This window comes from Acinonyx jubatus, chromosome C2, assembly GCF_027475565.1.
Source record: "Acinonyx jubatus isolate Ajub_Pintada_27869175 chromosome C2, VMU_Ajub_asm_v1.0, whole genome shotgun sequence".
NCBI classification, from domain to species: Eukaryota; Metazoa; Chordata; class Mammalia; order Carnivora; family Felidae; genus Acinonyx; species Acinonyx jubatus.
In genome coordinates this window covers 96925549-96947127 of record NC_069384.1, presented here as the reverse complement: position 1 = coordinate 96947127, position 21579 = coordinate 96925549, and the positions used below count along the sequence as shown (strand labels likewise).

The 21579-nt window shown below is 36.8% G+C and overlaps 1 protein-coding gene across 5 annotated transcripts in view; it reads right to left on the bottom strand.

Annotated features, from left to right (window-relative positions):
* Window positions 1-21579, bottom strand: part of ZBBX (zinc finger B-box domain containing) — a 119226-nt gene that overhangs the window by 78133 nt on the left and 19514 nt on the right. For all 5 annotated transcript variants that reach the window (XR_008297836.1, XR_008297837.1, XR_008297838.1 and 2 more), the window contains 3 exons: window positions 19482-19530; window positions 18232-18341; window positions 10673-10768 (listed from right to left, as the gene is read on the bottom strand). Coding sequence is in view for 2 of the 5 variants with exons in the window: in XM_053221237.1 (XP_053077212.1) it covers window positions 10673-10768; window positions 18232-18341; window positions 19482-19530 (255 nt within the window). In the remaining 3 variants the exon portion in view is untranslated. The remainder of the gene's footprint in view (window positions 1-10672; window positions 10769-18231; window positions 18342-19481; window positions 19531-21579) is intronic.

Genomic DNA, 21579 nt, shown 5'->3' with positions numbered 1-21579 from the left:
ATGAAAAGATATTCAACATCACTCATCATCAGGGAAATGCAAATCAAAACCACAATGAGATACCACCTCATATCTGTTATAATGGCTCTTCTCAAAAAGACAAGAAATAAGTGTTGGTGAGGGTATAGAAGAAAGGGAATCCTCATACATTGTTGTATGGAGGTTCTTTAAAAATTACAAAGAGAGCGCGTTCTTTAAAAATTGTAAAATTACATTGCCGACCAGCATGGCTCAGTCGGTTAAGTGTCCAACTCTTGATTTCTGCTCACGTCATGATCTTGCAGTTTGTGAGATCAAGTCCTGCATCAGGCTCCATGCTGCCAGCTCAGCCTGCTTGGGATTCTCCCTCTCTCCCTCTCTCTCAAAATAAATGAATAACAATTTTTTTTAAAAAATTACAAAGATAACTATCATAGGATCCAGCTATTTATTCTACTTCTTGGTATTCATCCAAAGAAAATGAAAACACTAATTTCTAAAGCTATATCCACCCTCACATTCATTGCAGCTTTACATATAATAGCCAAGAGATGGGAACCTAAGTGTTTACTGATCGATTAATGGATAAAGAAGATGTGGTATATACACACACATATATGTACATAAATGTATATGTATATATGTATATGTATATACATACATATATGTAATATTATACACACACAATAGAACACTACTCAGCCATAAAGGAAATCTTGCTACTTGTGACAATATGGATGGACTTTGAGGGTTTGATGCTAAGTGAATAAGTCAGGCAGACAAACACTGTATGATTTTACTTATATGTAGAATCTAAAAAAAAAAAACAATCAAATGAACAAATGAAATAAAACAGAGCTCATAAATACAGAGAACAGATTGGTGGTTATCAGGAGGAAGAAGGTTGGGTAAAATGGATGAAGGTGGTTAATTTCACCGTGAAAATGAGAAGTTATTGTGGTGATCACTTGTAGCGTATACAAAAATGGAATAATTTTCTACACCTGAAATGAATATGATGTCACATGCCAATTTTATCTCAATTAAAAAAAATAAAAATAAATGTGGTTTACTGTTTGATAGTAAATGTCAAATAAAACTAATCTGGACTTGATAAATATGAAATAATGAAATAAAACACACTTAACACAGGAAAAATATTTCAAAATAAGACAATAAAGCATATATATATATACACACACAAGAAAGCATGTGTGTGTGTGTGTGTGTGTGTGTGTGTGTATATATATATATATATACATATATATATATATGACATATTGTCAACAATTTTTAAATCACTTAGTATCCAGAAAAATAATAAAATGGGATGATCTTGGTCTAAATAGCTGTGCCTTTCAAGTTTTATTACAACAGTAAAAAATTCTATTTAGAGAGCAATCTTAAAAATGAGTCAGATTAGGAACAAAAAAATAACATAGGAAATACACACCTGCAATCTTTCCATTTGCAGTTTTGATGCCATATAATTATGCACTATATTAATTATCTTGGCAAGTACATACTATTGTTTTCAACTAATGTTACATGTATACATCCAGATGAGTTAGCTGCTTTCAGTAATTATTCACATTTGAGCTACATGAGAAAGAAATGATTTTCTATGCAGTGCTCTGAATAACAGATTTTGAAACATAGCAGAATAAACTCCCTAACAAATAACAATCAATACTTTGTCATATTTGGTTTATATATATAGTAATGTTGTTACATCACAATTGAACATTTTTATTTTATAAAGACCAGTGAACATAAATTGCTGTAAACCTTGTCAGATTCCATGAAAAAACTTTAAGATAGTATTACTAGCACCTGCAAATATCCAACAACAATGTGATTGATTAAAGTTTCGGACATGTAGTTAGACTAATAATCTTTATGGTCCCCTCCAAAATTGAGATTCTATTATTCTCTATTTGGATAATGAGGAGGTCTGTATTTTTCTAAAACTTTAGTTCACTGTTTTTTTTCACATAAGCTTTCCAAAATATATATTACTACAACAATTTCGAAGACAGCCCTAAAACCAAAAGTAACAATTTCATTAATTCTTTAGATGCATGATCATTAATATACTTTGTTTTCTAGGTTCTAAATTTAGATTGGTGTTGAATTTTTTCAAATACGATAGCCTGACTAATAAAACCTAATGTCTGGAGCACCTGCTATAAGCTGAATATTTTTATATCTGTTGTCACTTAATCGGATCCTCACAACCACCCTGCAAGTTTCTGAGCTTGCATATATGAGTTTTATCTTACAGATCCCCTTTGCATAAATATTACAGAAACGCCCTTATTTCCCGTTGGGATTGACTTGAACCACATCTGCATTACACCCTCACACTGTATTTACCTTCTGCACTATATCTGCTGCTCCATCCGTCACTTGGTTTTGTAATACACTCCCTAAACCATTTATGTTCTTCTAACTCCTCAGTGATGATAAGAGAAGCCCTACTCTCCCTTTCCATACCTCTTTCAAATGTCATCTTTTCCTTTTCTCTAGCTTCTCTTAGTACTAGCATTGAAAAAGTTATCACAGATGTGGTTTCACTGAAGTGTTGGCTATTAACTGTCCCATATCTAGGGCTTCTCAAAACTTCTTGTCAATATTCCTCCGAAGAAGATACACAAATGTCCAATAAGCACATAAAAAGATGTTCAATATGCATAGTAATCGGGGAAATGTAAATCAAAACCACAATGAGATATGACTTCATGCCCAGTAAGATGCTAGAATCAACTGTGTCTCCCTCTCTCTCTGTCCCTCCGCTGGTCACACTCTGTCTCTCTGTCTCTCTCTCAAAAATAAACAAACATTGAAAAATAAATTAAAAATAAATTTTAAAAATGATGCTAGAATCAAAAAAGTGAGACATTGGAAGTTCCTCAAAAAATTAAAAACACAAATACCTTATTATCCAGCAATCACATTACTGGGTATTTACCCAAAGAATACAAGAATAACAAAAGGGATAGCTGCACCCCTATGTTTATGTAGCATTATTTACAATAGCCAAGATATGGATGCAGTCCAAGTGTCCAACAACTGATGAATGGATAAAGAAGATGTGAATGGGGGCGCCTGGGTGGCTCAGTCAGTTAAGCGGCTGACTTGGGCTCAGGTCATGATCTCGCGGTCCGTGAGTTCGAGCCCCGCGTCAAGCTCTGTGCTGACAGCTCGGAGCCTGGAGCCTGTTTCAGATTCTGTGTCTCCCTCTCTCTCTGACCCTCCCCTGTTCATGCTCTGTCTCTCTGTCTCAAAAATAAATAAACGTTAAAAAAAAATTAAAAAAAAAAGAAGATGTGAATGTTAGCCATAAAAAAGAAGGAAATCTTGCAGAGAGTATTATGCTAATTGAAATAAGTGAGTCAGAGAAAGACAAATACCATATGATTTTACTCATACATGGCATTTAAGAAACAAAACAAACAAACATAAGGGGGGGAAAGGAGGAAAATCAAGAAACAGACTTTTAACTATAGAGAACAAACTGATGGTTACCAGAGGGGAGAGGAATGAGGGAAAGGGTAAAACAGGTGATGGGGGTTAAGGAGTGCACTTGTCTTGATGAGCATAGGGTGATGTATGGGAGTGTTGAATTACTAGATTATACACCTGAAAGTAATATAACACTGCATGCTTTTTTTTTAAAGTGAGACAAAAAAAGTGTTGGCTAGGACACACAGAAATCAGAACTTTCAAATTCTGTTGACTGGAGTGTCCAATGGAGCAGCCACTTTCAAAAATACTCCAGCAGCTCCTCAAACAATTAAAGACCGAGTTATCATATGAGCCAGGAATTCCACTATTAGAGACAGAGCTAAGAGAAATAAAAACATACGTCCATATAAAAGCCTGTACATATGTGTTCATAGCAGTACTGTTCATAATAGCCAAAAGGGGTAAACAACCAAATGTCCATCCAACAATGGATAAACAAAATGTGGCATATCAATATATACAATGAAGTGTTATTTAGCCATAAACATAAAAGTACAAAGATGAACCTTGGAAACCTTTTACTTTTACTGAGTAAAAGAAGCCAGTCATAAAAGACCACATATTATACAATTCAATTTATATTAAATACAGGCTAATCTACAAAGACAGAAAATGGATTCGTGGTTGCCAGAGGATCGGGGAAAGAAGGGTATCAGGACATGTGGTAGTAGCAAAAGGGTATGAAGTGATGAAAATGTTCTACAATCAATCGTGTTGATACTTACACACTGTGAATATACTAAAATCCACTCAACTGAATTGATAAATGGATAGTACGTGAGCTGTTTCAAAAATATTCTTGCCAATGGTGCTTATACAAGTGTCTTCATTTATCTTTCAGGTATCCCACCATTTTGTGTTTTGAAACTGCCTGGTAGGCAGTGCCTACCAAGAAGTCTGCCCGGGTTAACTGAATTTGCAGTCTCACAAGGCTATCATCGGAGCAGTCCTGGCATCGGTCTACTGAGAAAGATAAGAACAGGGACAACAGTTTGCTGACAGGACAGCATCAGTTGTTCTTCTTGAGTGGGAGTCTTGCCACAGTTCATGCACAAGTACAGCTCAAAAACATGAGGATGACGTCGTCTTAGAAGCCTTATCTTCCACCAGGTCAATCCTCATCTGCGCGGCATCCAGAGTCCCACAGCAGAAGCCACAGTACAAAGCTCACCACACTCAGAGACCTATGGCTTACTCCAAGTATTTACGTTCTCACATTTGAATGCAAGTTGGCAATCAGGACTCGTGTTTACCGTTAGTATGTTGTCTAGGGACATACTTGACATTACTACGTTCATCTTTTTCCCAGGAAAAGAGCTAAAAAAATGAACTCAAGTTCAAATTCTCAGACTTAAGAGGAAAGGGTTTTGCTGGTCCTTTACCAACAGAACACAAAACATACCATAAACTCCTTTAATTACCCAGTCTTTGGTTTTCGAAATTCAGAGAAAAATATACTTTGCTAGTGAAAATATAGTTTTAAATTATGTCAGGAGCTTGATCAGATCATTAGTGATTCATTCACGTTTCAAAAATGTGATATATGTGTGTCAGGTACAATGTTAAGTACTGAGAATACAGTGATGAACAAAACAGAAATAGTCCCTTTCCTCACAGGATTTGAAACTTATCAGAAGATATAAAAGAATGAATAGTCAATAACAACATAGTTTTAAAAAAAAAACCCTTTGATAGAGGAAGTATGAAGTGACAATCATACCGAAAAACAATAAGCACAGACTGTTGGCACAAGAGATATTTGTTAATAACATGATTCATATTTAAGAAATAGGAGAAAAACATGCCATGAATCAGTTGTTTATACATTTTTTTGGTTTTTTTAGTGTAATATTAACTAATATTTATAAGTAGCAAGTTTATACAAAATATTTATATTACCTGGACTCTAAAATCATGAGAACTTATGATAATTCTTTGTGAAGGGAACATTTGTTCCCCGTCCTTACACATCTCTCCTATTTCTGAGACTCTGGAGAAGGAGGTAAGCATGCTCACCTCGGCCCCTCCTTCATTCTCCCTCTGAGCACAGCCTGTCCAGAGAAGGATACATTCCCATCTAGATATCCATTAAGAGGTTTTACTGGGTTGGCTCTGCCACGCCAAAGGGAAATGTCTGCAGTTTAGGGGTGGGGGTGAAAAAATGTTCAATTCCAGGAAGAATCAGGAAGCTGAATTTGTCTGGACATTCACACCACAACCACCGGTTCTGATTGCAGCAATAATAAAATTGATATTTTGATTTCTACGTTTTCACGCTAATATCTATTTCTCCCTTGGTTCAGAATCTGAAAAATGAAGGAAGAGATATTATACACTGACCTTCCAAAATTGCAGCACACTCTGAAATCAGGCCAAAAATTATCTATAACCCCACTCTGAATGACATTATTGATGGGTCAGATTCCCCAGGAAACAAATTCTGAGGTTTGCCTGCCTGCCTTTCAGTGGGAAGTGCTCTGAGGAGAAAAAGCGTGATGTAAAACAGAGGCAGATGTGGGCAAAAGGGAAAGCTGGGTTTGATGTAGTTGCCAGCTCCATGGGAGGAGCTGTGATCGCTGTCAGAGCTGCTCTCAATGGAGGCAGGGGTCTGCTGAAGTTTGTGCCCTCACGCAAACCAGATACGGGACCACGGAATGGGCTGCCCCAGAATGGGAGTGTAAGCTTGGAGGAGGAGAGATCCAAATGCCATCTATCTGCAGGCAGCACTCCAGGCAGCTGGGAAAGTGAGTATCTCAGTTCTCAAGAGGAAGAAATCAGTGACACACCATTGCATCTATACTACGTGTACACACAGCATCTGTAACGGGTCCACTGAGATCATCCAAGTGGGTAACCATGATATTATCCAAGTGACGAGCTATGATCTAAAAATACTGTATTATTCTGAACATTAACAGAATAATGATAGTGTGAGCCTAAGAGCTGATATTAGTCATTGTCAACTAAAAGAAAAAGACTATCATAAAGTCAGTAAGCATAAGTAGTAATCTGAAGATGTTCCCATAAGTATTTTCAAGCAAACATGTATCCCCATTTATATCTATATAGGCATATCTTTCTTTGGAGATTTGAAAACAAGTAAAGAGGCTATGTATAAAGGCTTTATACCAGAAAACATGGAAAATTCTACCTCAGTTATCGCTTCTCTCTTAATGAGAACACCCCCTTTCCCAAGGTCTCTCCTTTATGGTTACAAAAAATCTCCATTTCAATTGAGAAAATATACATACCAGAATCTATTCATGATTTACCTAATCCAATCTCCCTTTGCGCATGTCATATTTCATAACGGAATATGTTTTGTTTGCCTTCTCCCCCATCTTCTATTATCTCTGATTAACCTTGTCTCTTCAGTTTGATTGTTGTTAAAAGGAAACAGAAATGCCTGATAAAGACCTTATTTTTCATCAATGTGAGGCTTACTCACTGAAAAACACTATTGTTTCAACCCTTAGAGTGTTACAAATCATTCTAAATATAGAAATAGGAGATTCATCCTAGTAATTCCTCTCCTGCATTTACACTTTATTTTGTAGATAATTAACTATGTAACAGAGATTGGAGAGGTAAAAAAAAAAAAGCAAAAACAAACAAAAAAACTTGTGTTGGAATCACTGCCAAGTATAAATCAATCATAAATCAAAAGATAAGCCCTTTGAAATTATAATGTCAGTCAACATGGAAATGGTAATAGTTTGCCTTTAATTTTTTTCAAGGATTTACCTCTTAAGTAAAAGAAGGCATGCAGTACAAAATGGTCTCTGTTGACCGTGAACTTCGTAAAGATTCACTGGGCTGTAGAATGGTGGCTGAAACAGTTCATAGCAATCAAATTTGGCTATGCTTTAAAATATCCAGAAATGTCAGTATAAAGAATATAAAGTAGAATGGCCATTAGCCAAGAATGCTTGCTTTTTATTTTTTTAATATTTATTTATTTTGAGAGAGAGAGAGAGAGAGAATAGGGGATGGGGAGAGATAGAGGGAGAGAGAAATCCCAAGCAAGCTCCACGATGTCAGAACAGAGCCCGGTGAAGGGCTCCAACTCACGAACCATGAGATCATGACCTGAGTTGAAATCAAGAGTCAGATACCAACCGACTGAGCCACCCAGGTGCCCCAGGATGCTTGCTTTTGATATAGCAATGCTTAATAGTCAGATATCAAACGCCTGCTCTAACTTCTCAAATTTGGTATGAATTCAGCAGTCAACAACAAAATAATCTCATGACTTTGACAGTTGCCAAAACAGTGGGAATCTAAAAATACCGTATGACTTATTATTGAGGGCTGAACAAGAGAGAGACACCATTCACTGCTGACCAATGGTCATCAGGCCAGGGCAGAAAGCAGCATCAAGAATCTTAACTCCTAGAGAAAGACCAGAGAGAATGATAGAAACAAGGAGAAAAAGAAACAAGATGACTGCAAAAAATTAAAGGCCAAACAGAGAAGGGAAATAAGAAGAAAATGGCAGACAGCTAATGGAACAGTTGGTTAAAGTCAAGGAGTGACGGCAGAGAATAGGTAAGACATGTTAAAGAAGAAAAGTGAAGTACTAACCAGAGGAGCAAATCTCTTAGAGGAAGGTGTAGCTACCCATACTACATCAGCTAGTTGAGGCCTCTTACTGTCGTAACAGCTGGTGGTCAAAATAACCAGAAGGTGTCACCAAAATATAGTGAGGATGTGTTCACTGTACTCTTTACTAAGAAGGGAGGGATTATGTTTTACTTTTTGTTAAAGCTTCCTTTCAAAAAAAAAAAAAAAACCTTTTTTAATTTAAGTTCTTCTGAATAAATAAATGGTCAAATTTACATGATTACCTGGAGAAAATCTCCTGCAAAGTATTTCATTAATTAGCAATCTGGGTAAGTGAAATCATGTTATATAAAAAGAGTAACAATATACGTTTAGCTCCCAACATGCGGAGTTTCTCTAGACTTTTTTTCTAAGTTTAGCCTCCTAATTTGATTTCCTCAGTAGGCAATGAACTTCCCAGGACTATCCTCGAAATAGCATCAAGTTGCAATTTTGGCCTTCACAGAATGGAGAGCAACACAGAGAAGTAATATGAATGTGGAAAATATTCTCTATCGGTGTTTAACTTTAAAACATATGCATAAAGGAACCCCTGTATTTGAAACCTCTCAAGAATTCATTGTCACCTGCTATGCTGTTTGATTCGTATACATATTATAAAATTCACTATGTTAACTTTCAGAGATGAACGTGTCTTCCACAACTTGAGATTCACTAGGAACTTAAATAACATTTTTACTATTTCTGACTTACCGATCTTTCCTCCCCTGCAATCGAAATTTGTAAATATGATGCTGGTAGTATATAACAGTATAGGATACAAAGTATTTAGTCAGGAAATATTAATTTTCTCTTCCTTATCCATTCTGTATTTAGAATTATATAAGAATCTCATCTACAAAGATGATGTTCTCCTTTTTAAGATATAGAAGACATCCATTTTAATGACATGAATATGGAATAGAAAAATGCTAAATGTTTAGAAAACATACACTATGTTGTGTTAGTAAGCATGACTTGACACTTATCATCCCATTTGTCTCTGGATAACAATAAGGTATATCACAGCAAAGTTTGACTGCCTTTTGAAATTGATTTTGAGTATGTGTGTGTCTGTGTGATGTACATGCGACAGAGAGAGAGGGAGAGGGAGGAAAAGAGAAGGGGAAGAGGGAGGGAGAGAGAGAAGAGAATCAGACATAGATAAATCTTGAAGGTCAAATACTGAAGTTGAGAGAAGGAGCCGTTTCTCTTTTTTGTTTTGTTTTGTTTTGTTTTGTTTTGTTTTGTTTTCTTCCATACAAGCTGGCATGGTACCTAATCCACTGAGTGACAACTCAGAAAACATGCTGAAAAAAATCACTGAATGGACAATTCCCAATATGAGCTCACAAGGGGTATACTCTTCACCTTTAAAGTGGCGTGCCTTTAAAATCTATATCATTTGTATGTTAATAATCACATTCACATTTATAGACATTAATTTTCATTTCTTTAACTGTCCAGTTGTACAAAACTTCCTGAGGCAGGAAGCAGTAGGCGTTTTTTAGTTTTGTTTTCCTTCATCATTCTACCAGGAGGCTACCAATGAGTAGCCAGCCATTCAAAAGTAACTGACTTTGGTAAATACTGATATGAGTAAGGTCTATTTTATGTTTTGTGGTTATTACGACTTGGGTCATCAGTATCCTTGAGAGTTACCAATACAGTATTTATACTGAAGTCACATGTAAAACTTGAAATCTACCAGTGATCTTTCTAAATACAGATCTGATCATCTCCTTCCTTTTGCCTACAAGGCATTAAAATCTTTAACCCATTACACTAGGTCCTGGTTTACCACTTTTATCCTCGGGTCCTTAAGAGTAGGATCCTAGCGTTATTCTTCTGTTTAAGGTACTGCCTAGCACATCCCCTGCTTTCTAAAAGGCATTCAATAAATATTTGTTGAGTAAATTACTGTGCAATCAATGAAATCTATGACATAACAGTCCATTGTTAAATGTAACTGGCATAATATGTCATATATATATTTAGCCATGTTTATCACTTAAATCTTAGAATTTTTAAACCATCTGACAGAGTTTGAGTTTAAAAACAATGATTATACAAGGAAAAATAAAAGCTTCTACTATGTAGAAAGAAAAGTAGAAACCTGAGAGATAAGCTTATTTAAATGATAATGGATGAGGACAAATGAAAGACTAAATTAAAAAAAACATGAAAAGAAAATATTAGAGATTTCTTTTTATAAACTATATAGAAATAATACTGAAACCATATGTTCTTTTGAAACCACAATAGATACAAAATGCTGTCTAATTTTTAAATGTCAAGTTCATAGATAAAATGCATGATCTAAAAACTCTAATCAAGCTAATGTTTCAAGAACTATATTAAAACACAGTTTAAATAGCAAAATAGAACCCAGATTAGCATTCAGTAAAATAATTTTAAGATATATGTAAAGACTGTACATAATAGAATTTTAGAAATTAATATAAATCATCCTAAATTCTAGATAACTAAACATGTTTTAAATGTCTTCGTGCTGAAACATTTTATAAATACACTACAAGTAAAGCATTTTAAAAAGCGATACCTGCAAAAGAGTTGTTCTATGGAGCTTCAGTGCCCCCTTCTGGTGAATTTTAGCAAAGCAACCTGAGCAATAATCTTCGCCACACTCAAGGCATACCTTAAAAGACAGTAAAAAATCATGCAACATTATAAAAATGTGAGTTTGAGAAAACGTTTGCATAAAGAAGTCATCGTTCTCATCTTTATTTCTCCAATGACATATCTAGATGTCATAAGAACTGAGAAGCTCATGGAAACTGGAACAACCACTTGACCCCATTAAGATGTAATTGAGGGGCACCTGGGTGGCTCAGTCGGTTAAACGTCCGACTTCACCTCAGGTGATGATCTCATGGTTTGTGAGTTTGAGCCCCGCATCGGGCTCAGTGCTGACAGCTCAGAGCCTGGAGCCTGCTTCTGATTCTGTGTCTCCCTCTCTCTCTGCCCCTCCCCCACTCATGCTCTCTGTCTCAGAAATAAATAAACATTTAAAAAAAATTTTTTTAAACGATGTAATTGAGAAAAACTAACTTATAAACTCTAATTACTCTCATATCAAAATAAATATAATAGCTGCAAGTAGGTTTTAGATATGTATTAGATGCATATATGTATCTACAATTTCTGGACAAATCATAAAAAACCAGCAACCTCAGGCCAAACTTCTTGACCTGGCAAAGGCTAAACAGCGTTATCTCTGAGTCAAAACTACTTCATTTTTATAAGCTTTTAATCTCACAGTCCATATAGTATTTTTCCCCCAAAATCTCCACATACTTTTTTGAATGGCATTACGTCACTGGTGATTCTCAAAATACGGTTTAAAAAATATTCTTAGGGGGCGCCTGGGTGGCTCAGTCAGTTAAGCGTCCGACTTCACCTCAGGTCATGATCTCACTCTTCGTGGGTTCAAGCCCTGTGTCAGGCTCTGTGCTGACAGCTCGGAGCCTGGAGCCTGCCTCAGATTCTGTGTCTCCCTCTCTCCCTGCCCCTCCCCTGCTTGCACTTTGTCTCTCTCTCTCTCTCAAAAATAAATAAACATTAAAAAAATTTTTTTAATTATTCTTAGAAGATTCCTCAAAGGAAAGAAAGTATAAGAAAAAGACCTCAATGCAACTACATCAACACATCAGCAATTTTTATGACTAGTGAAATGATTATGGACAAGTTTGTATTTATCTTTAAAAATCTGTACACTGTTAAACTGTATTTTTTTAAGTTTATGGATAAATTGATGTGATGTCCCTATACCTACGAAGGCATCGAGTAAGACTTAAAGAGGAAAGAAAATGGAATTTTTGCTGCAAGTGCACTTACTGCTGTGCAGTTGTATGGCCACATCAACACCCTTTGTGACCTAAGAAAAAGCAGTCCAAATGTCTAAGACCCCTCATTTTCTTGAGTTTGGCCTAGGTTAAGAATGCTAGCAGCACAAATAAGAAAGTGTGAGGGTTTGGAGGGATGATGTCAGAAAGTCTGTGTCACAGAGCCCACATTCCCTTCGATCCTTTCTCATTTCCCCTCTCCCCACTTAGCGTGCCCACTACCATTCTTCCCTTCCTTCCTCTCTCCACCTATCAAGGAATCCTAAGCAGAAAGCAGCTAGGGAAGAGTGGCGAGAGGTTGACCAACCTCTTCTACCTTGCACTGGTGAGTGACTGACTGAAATGTGCGATACAGTGATGCCTCCCGAACTGTACTGTGCATATGAAACACCTGGGATTTTGTTACTGTGAAGACGGGTTCAGGAAGTCTAGAATGGGACCTGAGATCCTGCATTCTAACAAGCCTCAGGTAACGTCCACGCAGCTGCTGGTGTGCAGACCACACGTCAAGTAACAGGCACTAGAATGTATAGGACGTGGAAAAGTAGACTAAACTCTTATTAAAAACCCAACAGGAGGATGTCTAGATGGCTCAGTCAGTTGAGCATCTGACTCTTGATTTTGGCTCAGGTCACGATCTCACGGTTCGTGGGTTCGAGCCCCACATCAGGCTCTGCGTTGACAGCACGGAGCCTGCTTTGGAATCTGTCTCCCTCTCTCTCTGCCCATCCCCCGCTTGCTCACACACTCTCTCTCTCTGTCTCAAATATAAACGTTAAAAAAAAAAACAGGAGTCCATTAATGTTTTAAAAGTGTATTACAAGTCACCATTTGATGACTCTGTTACCTACAATAACGTGGCCAGATTTATTAAATATAAGATGATTAACACAACATTAACAATAACAACCAAAGGTTAAAAGAGCAAGAAATTATGTACAGGTAAATAAAACTAAAAAGGAAGGTTAGAACCACATAACAACATCCACACTGAGCATTTATGCACTGTTCTAAGGGCTTTGTATGTTTCATCTCATTGAATTCTCACAACAACCCTATAATAAGGTTAACGCGACCATTGTGTCTCCATTGTGAAGATGAAGTAACCAAGGAACATAATGATTGAGAATTTGCCCAGTCACACAGCTAATGAAGCCAGGATTTTAATCCCACAGTCTGGCTCAGAGCTCAAGCTCTCACCCATGAACCAAATTACTAAAAATCACATTTACCATTAACTGCAGCACTGATCATTTATTGAAAAACCTTGATAATATCTGCAATTAAATAAAATCCAGTATGTCAAATGATTATCAAAATCAAATGCATTTTTTTTCAAATGTGATTAGCTATACAGAACTGGATTTTTCATTCAAGTGAAAAAAAAAACACTATCCCTAATATCAGAATTAGTCCTACACTTTCAACTCACGTTTTAAGAACTAGTTTCTTACAGAAATGATGATTAAAACATTACCTAGATCCATAATATTTAAGTGTAAAATCAAATAAAAAGCTATAATTTCACATACATACATGGCATACTATCATATTAATGTAGATTTCAAAATGTATTCTGCATAATTTTCATATTTGCTAATAACTTCATAAATTTCTTAGAAATACTTGGCACTGTTTTCACAAGGTAATATAGAAGACTGGAAATCAGCTTCAACATAGAATTCTAAGCCAATTATTTGTTAACAACAGATTTTTAATGAAAGTAGCCAAACGGATGTTGTAGACTAGAAGATCAAAGCTGGAATTGCAGACTAAGCTTATATATTTTGTTATACAAGCATATTTGGATTTAAATTGGGTTAAAATGACCGCCAACTGGAAAATCTTTTTAGGCAGTGTGTATAACTGGCAGAAATGTACTAAAAATGTAGATAAGGACTCCATTCCACCACAGATGCTTCTTCAATGATGGAATACCCAAGTGCAGTTTTAGCAAATATCTTTTTAATTTGATCAAGCCTAGATCAGTTGTGCTAAGCCTTCAGAATCCCTTTGAGTTTAATTAAATTATCTACATTTGCCAAATTAATATGTAATTTTTAACTATCCATTTCGCTTTCACCATGTACAAACAGCCTAAAGCTACTGGAATTTCTTTTAAAAATACAAAATTTGAAGGTTGGAGTTTTATTTTTACCATCAATGTATGTGAATGCGTTAAGAGATATGAAAATGTGCCAACAACGAAACACACACAATTTGCTGTCTCTTCTCAATGTGCCAGGCACAACGCTAACTACTCTTGATACTTGCATGCATTCACCGTTATCTTCAATCATTCCGAGGTATAGACTACTGTTATCTATATTGTCCCACTCTCACAAATGAGAAAACAAAAAATACAGTGGAATTAAGCCATTTCCAAAGATCACATAGCTAATCACAGGTAAAGTTGAGATTCAAACCTCCAAAATGCCAGCTCTTAACCCTTACCTCCCATAAACAGTTTTCCCTGACGAAGACCCTATCGTCAGATACAAGAAGGTTTACTCCACACAACCAGCATTACCATCCAGAATGATGGAAGCTAAGAACACAAGGTAAATTCAGGGTTTACCACCACCATGTTTCACTTCACTAGATGTGTCTAACTTGAATTTTTAAATAATTTATTTCATTTACTGTTGTGGGACACCTCGGTGGCTCAGTCAGTTAAGCATCTGACTCTTGATTTGGGCTCAGGTCATGATCTCGTGATTTGTGAGATCAAGCCCCACTTTGGGCTCTGCACTGACAGCGTGGAGTCTCCTTGGGATTCTCACTCTCCCTCTCTCTCTCTCTCTCTGCCCTTCCTCCTTCCTTAAAATCATAGCGAAATTCTTTAAGAATATATAGGGTCTAAATCCTTGCTTCTATTTATAACAGTTTTCAGGCAAATCGGCCTTTTAATCACTACACACATTGTCACTCTCGTCTGCTTTCCAGCCAAGGCATGTGCCATTTATCTTATCTGGAATGTCCTCTTCTTGATTTTCCTTCTCTTTGGAAAAACAGATCCTTTGTTTCCAGCTCAAGTTTGACCTATGGATGTCATCTTGTTCAAATTCCAGAGCCTTTAAACAGTACTCAACATAGAACAGGATTCACAAGAAGTACTGATAGCTTCTACATAAATGCTTTGTTCTCATCACGAACAGTGGACCCCAACAATTCAATTCAGCCAGTAAGTCCCTTTTAGCTTTCATATTTCCAACATCAGGAATATTAACATTGTTTATATTTTTTAAACATTTATAAATAGGTATAATTTGTGAAGATTTCTTAAATTAGTGCCCATCATTAGAGATCAAATAAGATAAGAAAACAGCATGTTGTAATATAAGAGCCCTGTACCAAGAGACAGGGTTTTACATTTAATATTGCAATTAGCTCTTTATTAGACTTATGGTATTCTAACTCTCCCAGACCAGCTAAAACTGCCATGAAATAAGGATAGCAATATAGTCTCAAATCAGAAATGATCACGGCCAAATTCTCTGAAACTATAACAAATATCAGTTATAGTAATCTACAAATATTAGTTATAATCATTAAATTCTTTGGGGGGAAAACTGCTTCTTAAGTGTAATATTTTAAGTTGCAAAAGATACTGGAGTACTTTAATACTAACTAAAAGGAAGATATAGCTGAAGGTTTTATTACAGAAAAAAAAATTTCTTCCTTTAACAAATGTTTGTTGAGTGCCTACTAAATTGCAGGCATAATTCTAGGTGGTGGGCACACAGCATTGACCAAAAGTAAATCCCTACTCTCATGAACTTTACACAGGTGGGTGGAAAATACAGATGTGTATATATATATATATATACACACACACACACACACACACACACACACACACACACACACACATATATATGTTACGGAGTAATAAACATGTGGATGCATGGAGAAGCTCCAAAAAAACTGGAGAGGCCAACTCAGCTGCTGGTCCTTTACAAAGGGCTGCCAGGGCAGGGGACATCTGAATCGACCCTCATTATGAGACTGTTGGGGGTCGGGAGGAGAGATATTAAAGGTGCAATTTTGAACATGATAAGTTAGTGATTACTGTTAGACATCCAAGTAGAGGTGCTAAATAGGCAGTCTGAGTTGAAAGTTCAGGGGAGAGGGATGAGTTAGAGATGTAAATTTGGGAACCATCCATGTAGAGATGGTCTTTAAAGCCAAGAGAGTAGATGAAATTACCTATAAAGAGTTAGTAGATGGACTAGGGAAGAAGGCTAAGGACTAAGCCCTGTGGCACTCAACATTCAGGGGTCAAGCATACAGAAAGCCAAAAAAGACTGAGAAAGGGCACCTAGCAAAGTAAAATGATACCAAGACAGAATTGTGTCCTAGAGGAAGCTAAGTGAAAAGTCACAGAAGAGGAAGAGTGCATCGAATATTACTGATAGATTAATATAAGAACTGAGAACTGGTCACTGTATTTAAGAATATGGAAGTCACTAGTGACCTTGATAGGAGCACTTGCTGGCATAGTGGAGACCCAATTCTGAATGGAGAGGAATCAAGAGAGAATGAGAATTTGGCAATTCCACTTCTGGGCATATACTCAAAAGAACTGAAGGTAGAAACCAGGCAGATATTTAAACTCTTGTCCATTGCAGCATTATTCACAAAAACCAGAAGGTGGAAACAACCCAAGTGTCTAGCGATGGATGAACGGATAAACAAAACGTGCTATTTACATACAATGGAGTATTATTCGGCTTAAAACAGGAAGGAAATTCTGACACACGCTACCATGTGGAGGAACCTGAAAACCTTAGAGCGAGTGAAATAAGCCAGGTACAAAAGGACAAATACTGAAAGATTCCACCTCCATGAGGCACCTAGAATAGTCAAATTCATAGAGACAGAAAGTAGAAGGTTGGTTGCCAGGGGCCGACGGGAGGGGCGAATGGGAGTCATGGTGCAAGCAGCCCAGTTTCAGTTCTGTGAGATGAAAAGAGTTTTGTGGATGGATGGTACTGATGGCATCCCAACCATGTGAATGTGCTTAACGCCACTGAACTGTACTCTTAAAATGGCTAAAATGGTAACTTTTAAATTATGGTGTACTTTACCATCATTTTTTTTTTAACGTTTATTTATTTTTGAGACAGAGACAGAGCATGAGCGGGGGAGGGTCAGAGAGAGGGAGACACATTTTCTGAAACAGGCTCCAGGCTCTGAGCTGTCAGCACAGAGCCCAACGCGGGGCTCGAACTCACGGACCGTGAAATCATGACCTGAGCCGAAGTCGGCCGCTTAACCAACTGAGCCACCCAGGCGCCCGAACCATCATTTTTTTTTTTTTAAGTTCACGAAATCAGCAATGAGAAGTTAGAGAACTGTTAGAACCCATCTTTTGGGGTCTTCAATTTCCCTTTACAACTTTTTTGCCTTAAAAACAAACAAACAAAAAAAAAGACTTGCACACAAATGTCCCAGCAGCCTTAAATACAGTAGTAAAAAACTGGGAACAACCCAATGTCATTCAATATGTCAATAAATAAACAATTTTGGTATACTAATACAATGGTGTACTACTCAGTAATTTGAATGAACAAACTACTAATAAATATAATAGTATGGGTGAATCTCCATGTGGAGCAAAAGAAGCCTTAGGCAGAAAAATATATACCCTATTGTTCTATGTACATAAATAGAACCCTAAGTGTATCATGTTAAAAATCAGAACAGTAGTTGGCTTTGTAGTGGGAATTAACTGGAAAAGGCACAAGGGAACTTTCAGGGGTATTCTATTATCTTGATGCGAGTGTATCCATTTGTCAAAAGGCATCTCACTATACATTTAAGATCTATTTCATAGAAAGTACATTATGCCTCAGCAAAAAAAAAAAAAAAAAAAAAGGTGAGAGAACATGGTGAGGGCAAGTGTAGACAACGCTTCAGAAGTTTTGCTAATAAGGGTGCAGAGGGCGATATGGGGGTCAAAGAAGAATTTTTGTTGTATTTTTGGTTTGGAAAGTACTGTAGCATATTTGTGTGCTGCTGGGTGTGACCTTAGAGAGAGGGGACAAGAATTAGGAGTTATCCTTAAACGGGAATGAGAAGGTGAGATACAGCTCTCTGGACAGGTGCTGGCCGGATGGGGCAGCATGCACACTTCCCCCTTAGCAACGGTAGCCAAGGAAAAGCATCTGGCTTACAGAAGCAGGCTGGCTTGGGAGAGGTGAATGAGGCCATGTGAACGTTATGCGCCCCTATGTTATTGCAGTGCACATACCAGCACAGCAGCCTTGTTCTCACACTGTCCACAAACCTTCCCTTTTATCTTGGATTTTTCACTTTCAGAAGAACTGGCCATTTTATGATTAAGTGGTTGTTTCACTGGCTCTGGAAGAGAAAAAAAAAAAAGGTCAGGCCAATCATATCAAAATATGATATTCAGTTTTATGAATGTAATGAAGTTGTGCACCATGAAGTACCGAAATTGTGCACATTTCTAAATTCTCAAACGTTATGTCAGTATTAATTGCCCAATAACAATGGTATGTAGCCAAGTCCACTCTTTCCAGGAAACTGGGAAGGCCACATTTCCCCTCCCAGCCCCCTGTGACCACGGAGCCCCACATTTCTGCCCACACCCATTCTATTTAAAACTCACCTGAACTGGACACGTGAAATTACAGAACGTTAAAAACTACGCTCTTGATAGAATCCCTATGGCATCCTGTCCCATTTTCAGATCAAACTAAATGAACCTCATACAGAACAACTTCTATAATAAATGTTATATATATTTTTAGAACCTGTTCTGCCAAACTATCTTAACCATTCAAGTTAAATGTACTTATCCTCTATTAAAAAAAATTTCCTTTTGGAATTACTGAGAATTCAACTAGATTTTTGGGTTTTGCTATTGTGCACTAATTCATTAAAATATAAAGCCATTTTCAATAGTCTTTTACATTCCCAGGATGAAATTTCAATTTATAGTCTTACATTGCTAAAATATCTTCCCGGTTAAAAAATTATATAAGTTTGGGGCGCCTGGGTGGCTCAGTCAGTTAAGCATCCGACTTCAGCTCAGGTCATGATCTCGCTGTTTGTGAGTTCGAGCCCCACGTGGAGCTCTGTGCTGACAGCTCAGAGTCTGGAGCCTGCTTCAGATTCTGTGTCTCCCTCTCTCTCCACCCTCCCCCACTCACGCTCTGTATCTCTCTCCTTCAAAAATAAATAAACGTTAAAAAAATTAATAAAATTATATAAGTTTAAGAAACAGTGCTATCAAAGTCCTCACCACTGAAAAACGTTCTTCTTATATTCATATTCTAATATTTTTTGACATAAAGTAAGGCTGCCCCCCCAGAAAACAAAATGAATTTGAATATCAAAAATAAAGACTGATCATTTTGGTGTTTAGAATCTTTATACTGCATGAGCAATTCTAGCACTTTAATTTTCTATGCAATCCAAATGTAAAAAAATAAATTCTATCTTTAGCATCTAATAATACAGTGGTAAACTGTTTACCTTGAAGTTGCTCCTTTAGTAATTTTAATTTCACTTTTCCAGCAGAAAGCTAAATTAATGAAATACATATTATTTGTCAGGGATACAATCTCTTATTCAAAGAAAGTTTAAGTTACTATTATTAGAAATATTAGAAAGCCATAACATTCTAGTGCATCTTGAGTGAAGCAAACATTTTGAAAGAATAATACAATCTTAATAGAATATCACTATTAAAGCATATATAGAACTTTTAATTAACAGAAAATTCAAGGGGTGCCTTGGTGGCTCAGTCGGTTGACTGTTGGTTTTGGCTCAGGTCATGATCTCACAGTTCATGGGATTAATGCCTGCATCAGGCTCTGTGCTGATAGCGTGGATCCTGCTTGGGATTCTCTTTTTCCCTCTCTCTCTGCCTCTCCCTCACATCTGTGTGCACATGCTCTCTCTCTCCCAATGTTGGAAATATATAAACCATTTTTTAAAACATGTCATATTATGTTTTAAACAAAAATCCTTATATATCATCACGATATTATTTTAGAAAAGCACTAATATTCAAATATTGTAAAGGTTCAGTAAGCCTTTTCTATTTCGGTACCTTTCTGAAACATACACAGTCTAATATTTGTGTAGACCAAATCTAAACTGAATTCTCACTGAGCTGCTCTGCTTACATAACTGCAGAAGCCAATATTATCTTATTTGTCTAATTCAGAGAACCACATGTTTAAGCATCACAGATTTAACCTTCAACATATTCGCTGTGATCCCTGACTTTCCTAAGATGTAGCCAAAATATTGAGTAAATAAGGTTCGCTTTACGTGTTTCAAAGAGTCACTTAAAATCCTTGGATCTTAAGATTTTAAGACATAAAACAGACTCACCAAGTGTACGTACTTGCCTTGGTCTTATTGAAAAACAACATTCAAAGTACACAAACGAGCATGGAGGAATGCTGCACACTGATACAGACACTGGCAATTCATGCCTAGTTTTCAATTTGCAATTTGCATGCTCAATTGCCCACTTTGTCCATGAGAATATGAGAACAACGGCTGCCTCTATGTCGATGGCTGTACCAACTGCAGTCATCTTTGAAAATTCAGGCATAATTATTCTCAGTGAATCTAGTGGTTTTGCCTCGAAAGGGCATTTTTTTGTTCACATTCTTTAAGTGGCTGCTCAGATGCTATGTACCAAACATAGCAGAAAAGAAAACAGGACTGAAATAATCAATTTCTATGTGAATCACACTTTTACTTCTAAACTGGAAATGTTATACAAGTTACAGATAATTTAATCTCATTTTTCATAGCAAAATTGGCCAATATTATTACCTTAGTGGTATGTCTGAATTGCAACATGATCAATATGGTTATAGACTACCTGGGCAGAATGGAGATGCCAAAGCAAATTGAATCCATTATTAGGGAAATTTTATAATTTGTTTTTATTATTATGAATATTTTTCTGCTCTATAAACATGGCCATATTTACTCCAAATGATTCAAACTGCATAAAAATATTTCAGTGAACAAACTGCTAGCTGCTATTTTGAGGCAAATAGAATTTCCTCCTAAGTCTGATTTTTATCTGTTTGGGAAAGAGTTGAGGATAGAGTAGGGCTGGACCTGGGATACACACATAACGCACACACATCCATATGTATATACACGTGCATACATACATGTATGTATATATGTATATGCACATACGTGTATATTCAAAACATCAGGAATCCAATATACTGATGTGGTATTCACCACTTATGCCTCCACCAGTAGATGCTGAAGGGGTACCATTAGGGTACAGGGCAGTTTAGTGGCAGTACCACACAGACATATCACCTGGGCCATCAGACTCAGGCTATGCTGTCACCATCAGCCTCCTTGGCATTGACAAATGCCTCCAAACACCCACCAAGGTCCTAATCTGCCATGCTGGTCCCACACTCTTCCCATGAGCCACCTTATCAAATATTCTCATTTGTAATCTAATTAGCTACTTAAACATTGCCATTTTCTATTGCTTGTCCTTCCATCCTGCCATTGCATAGAGCCCTTATTAAATAGCCATTTGTCTTATGTTTTAAACCCTTCCTAAAAACATCTCTTG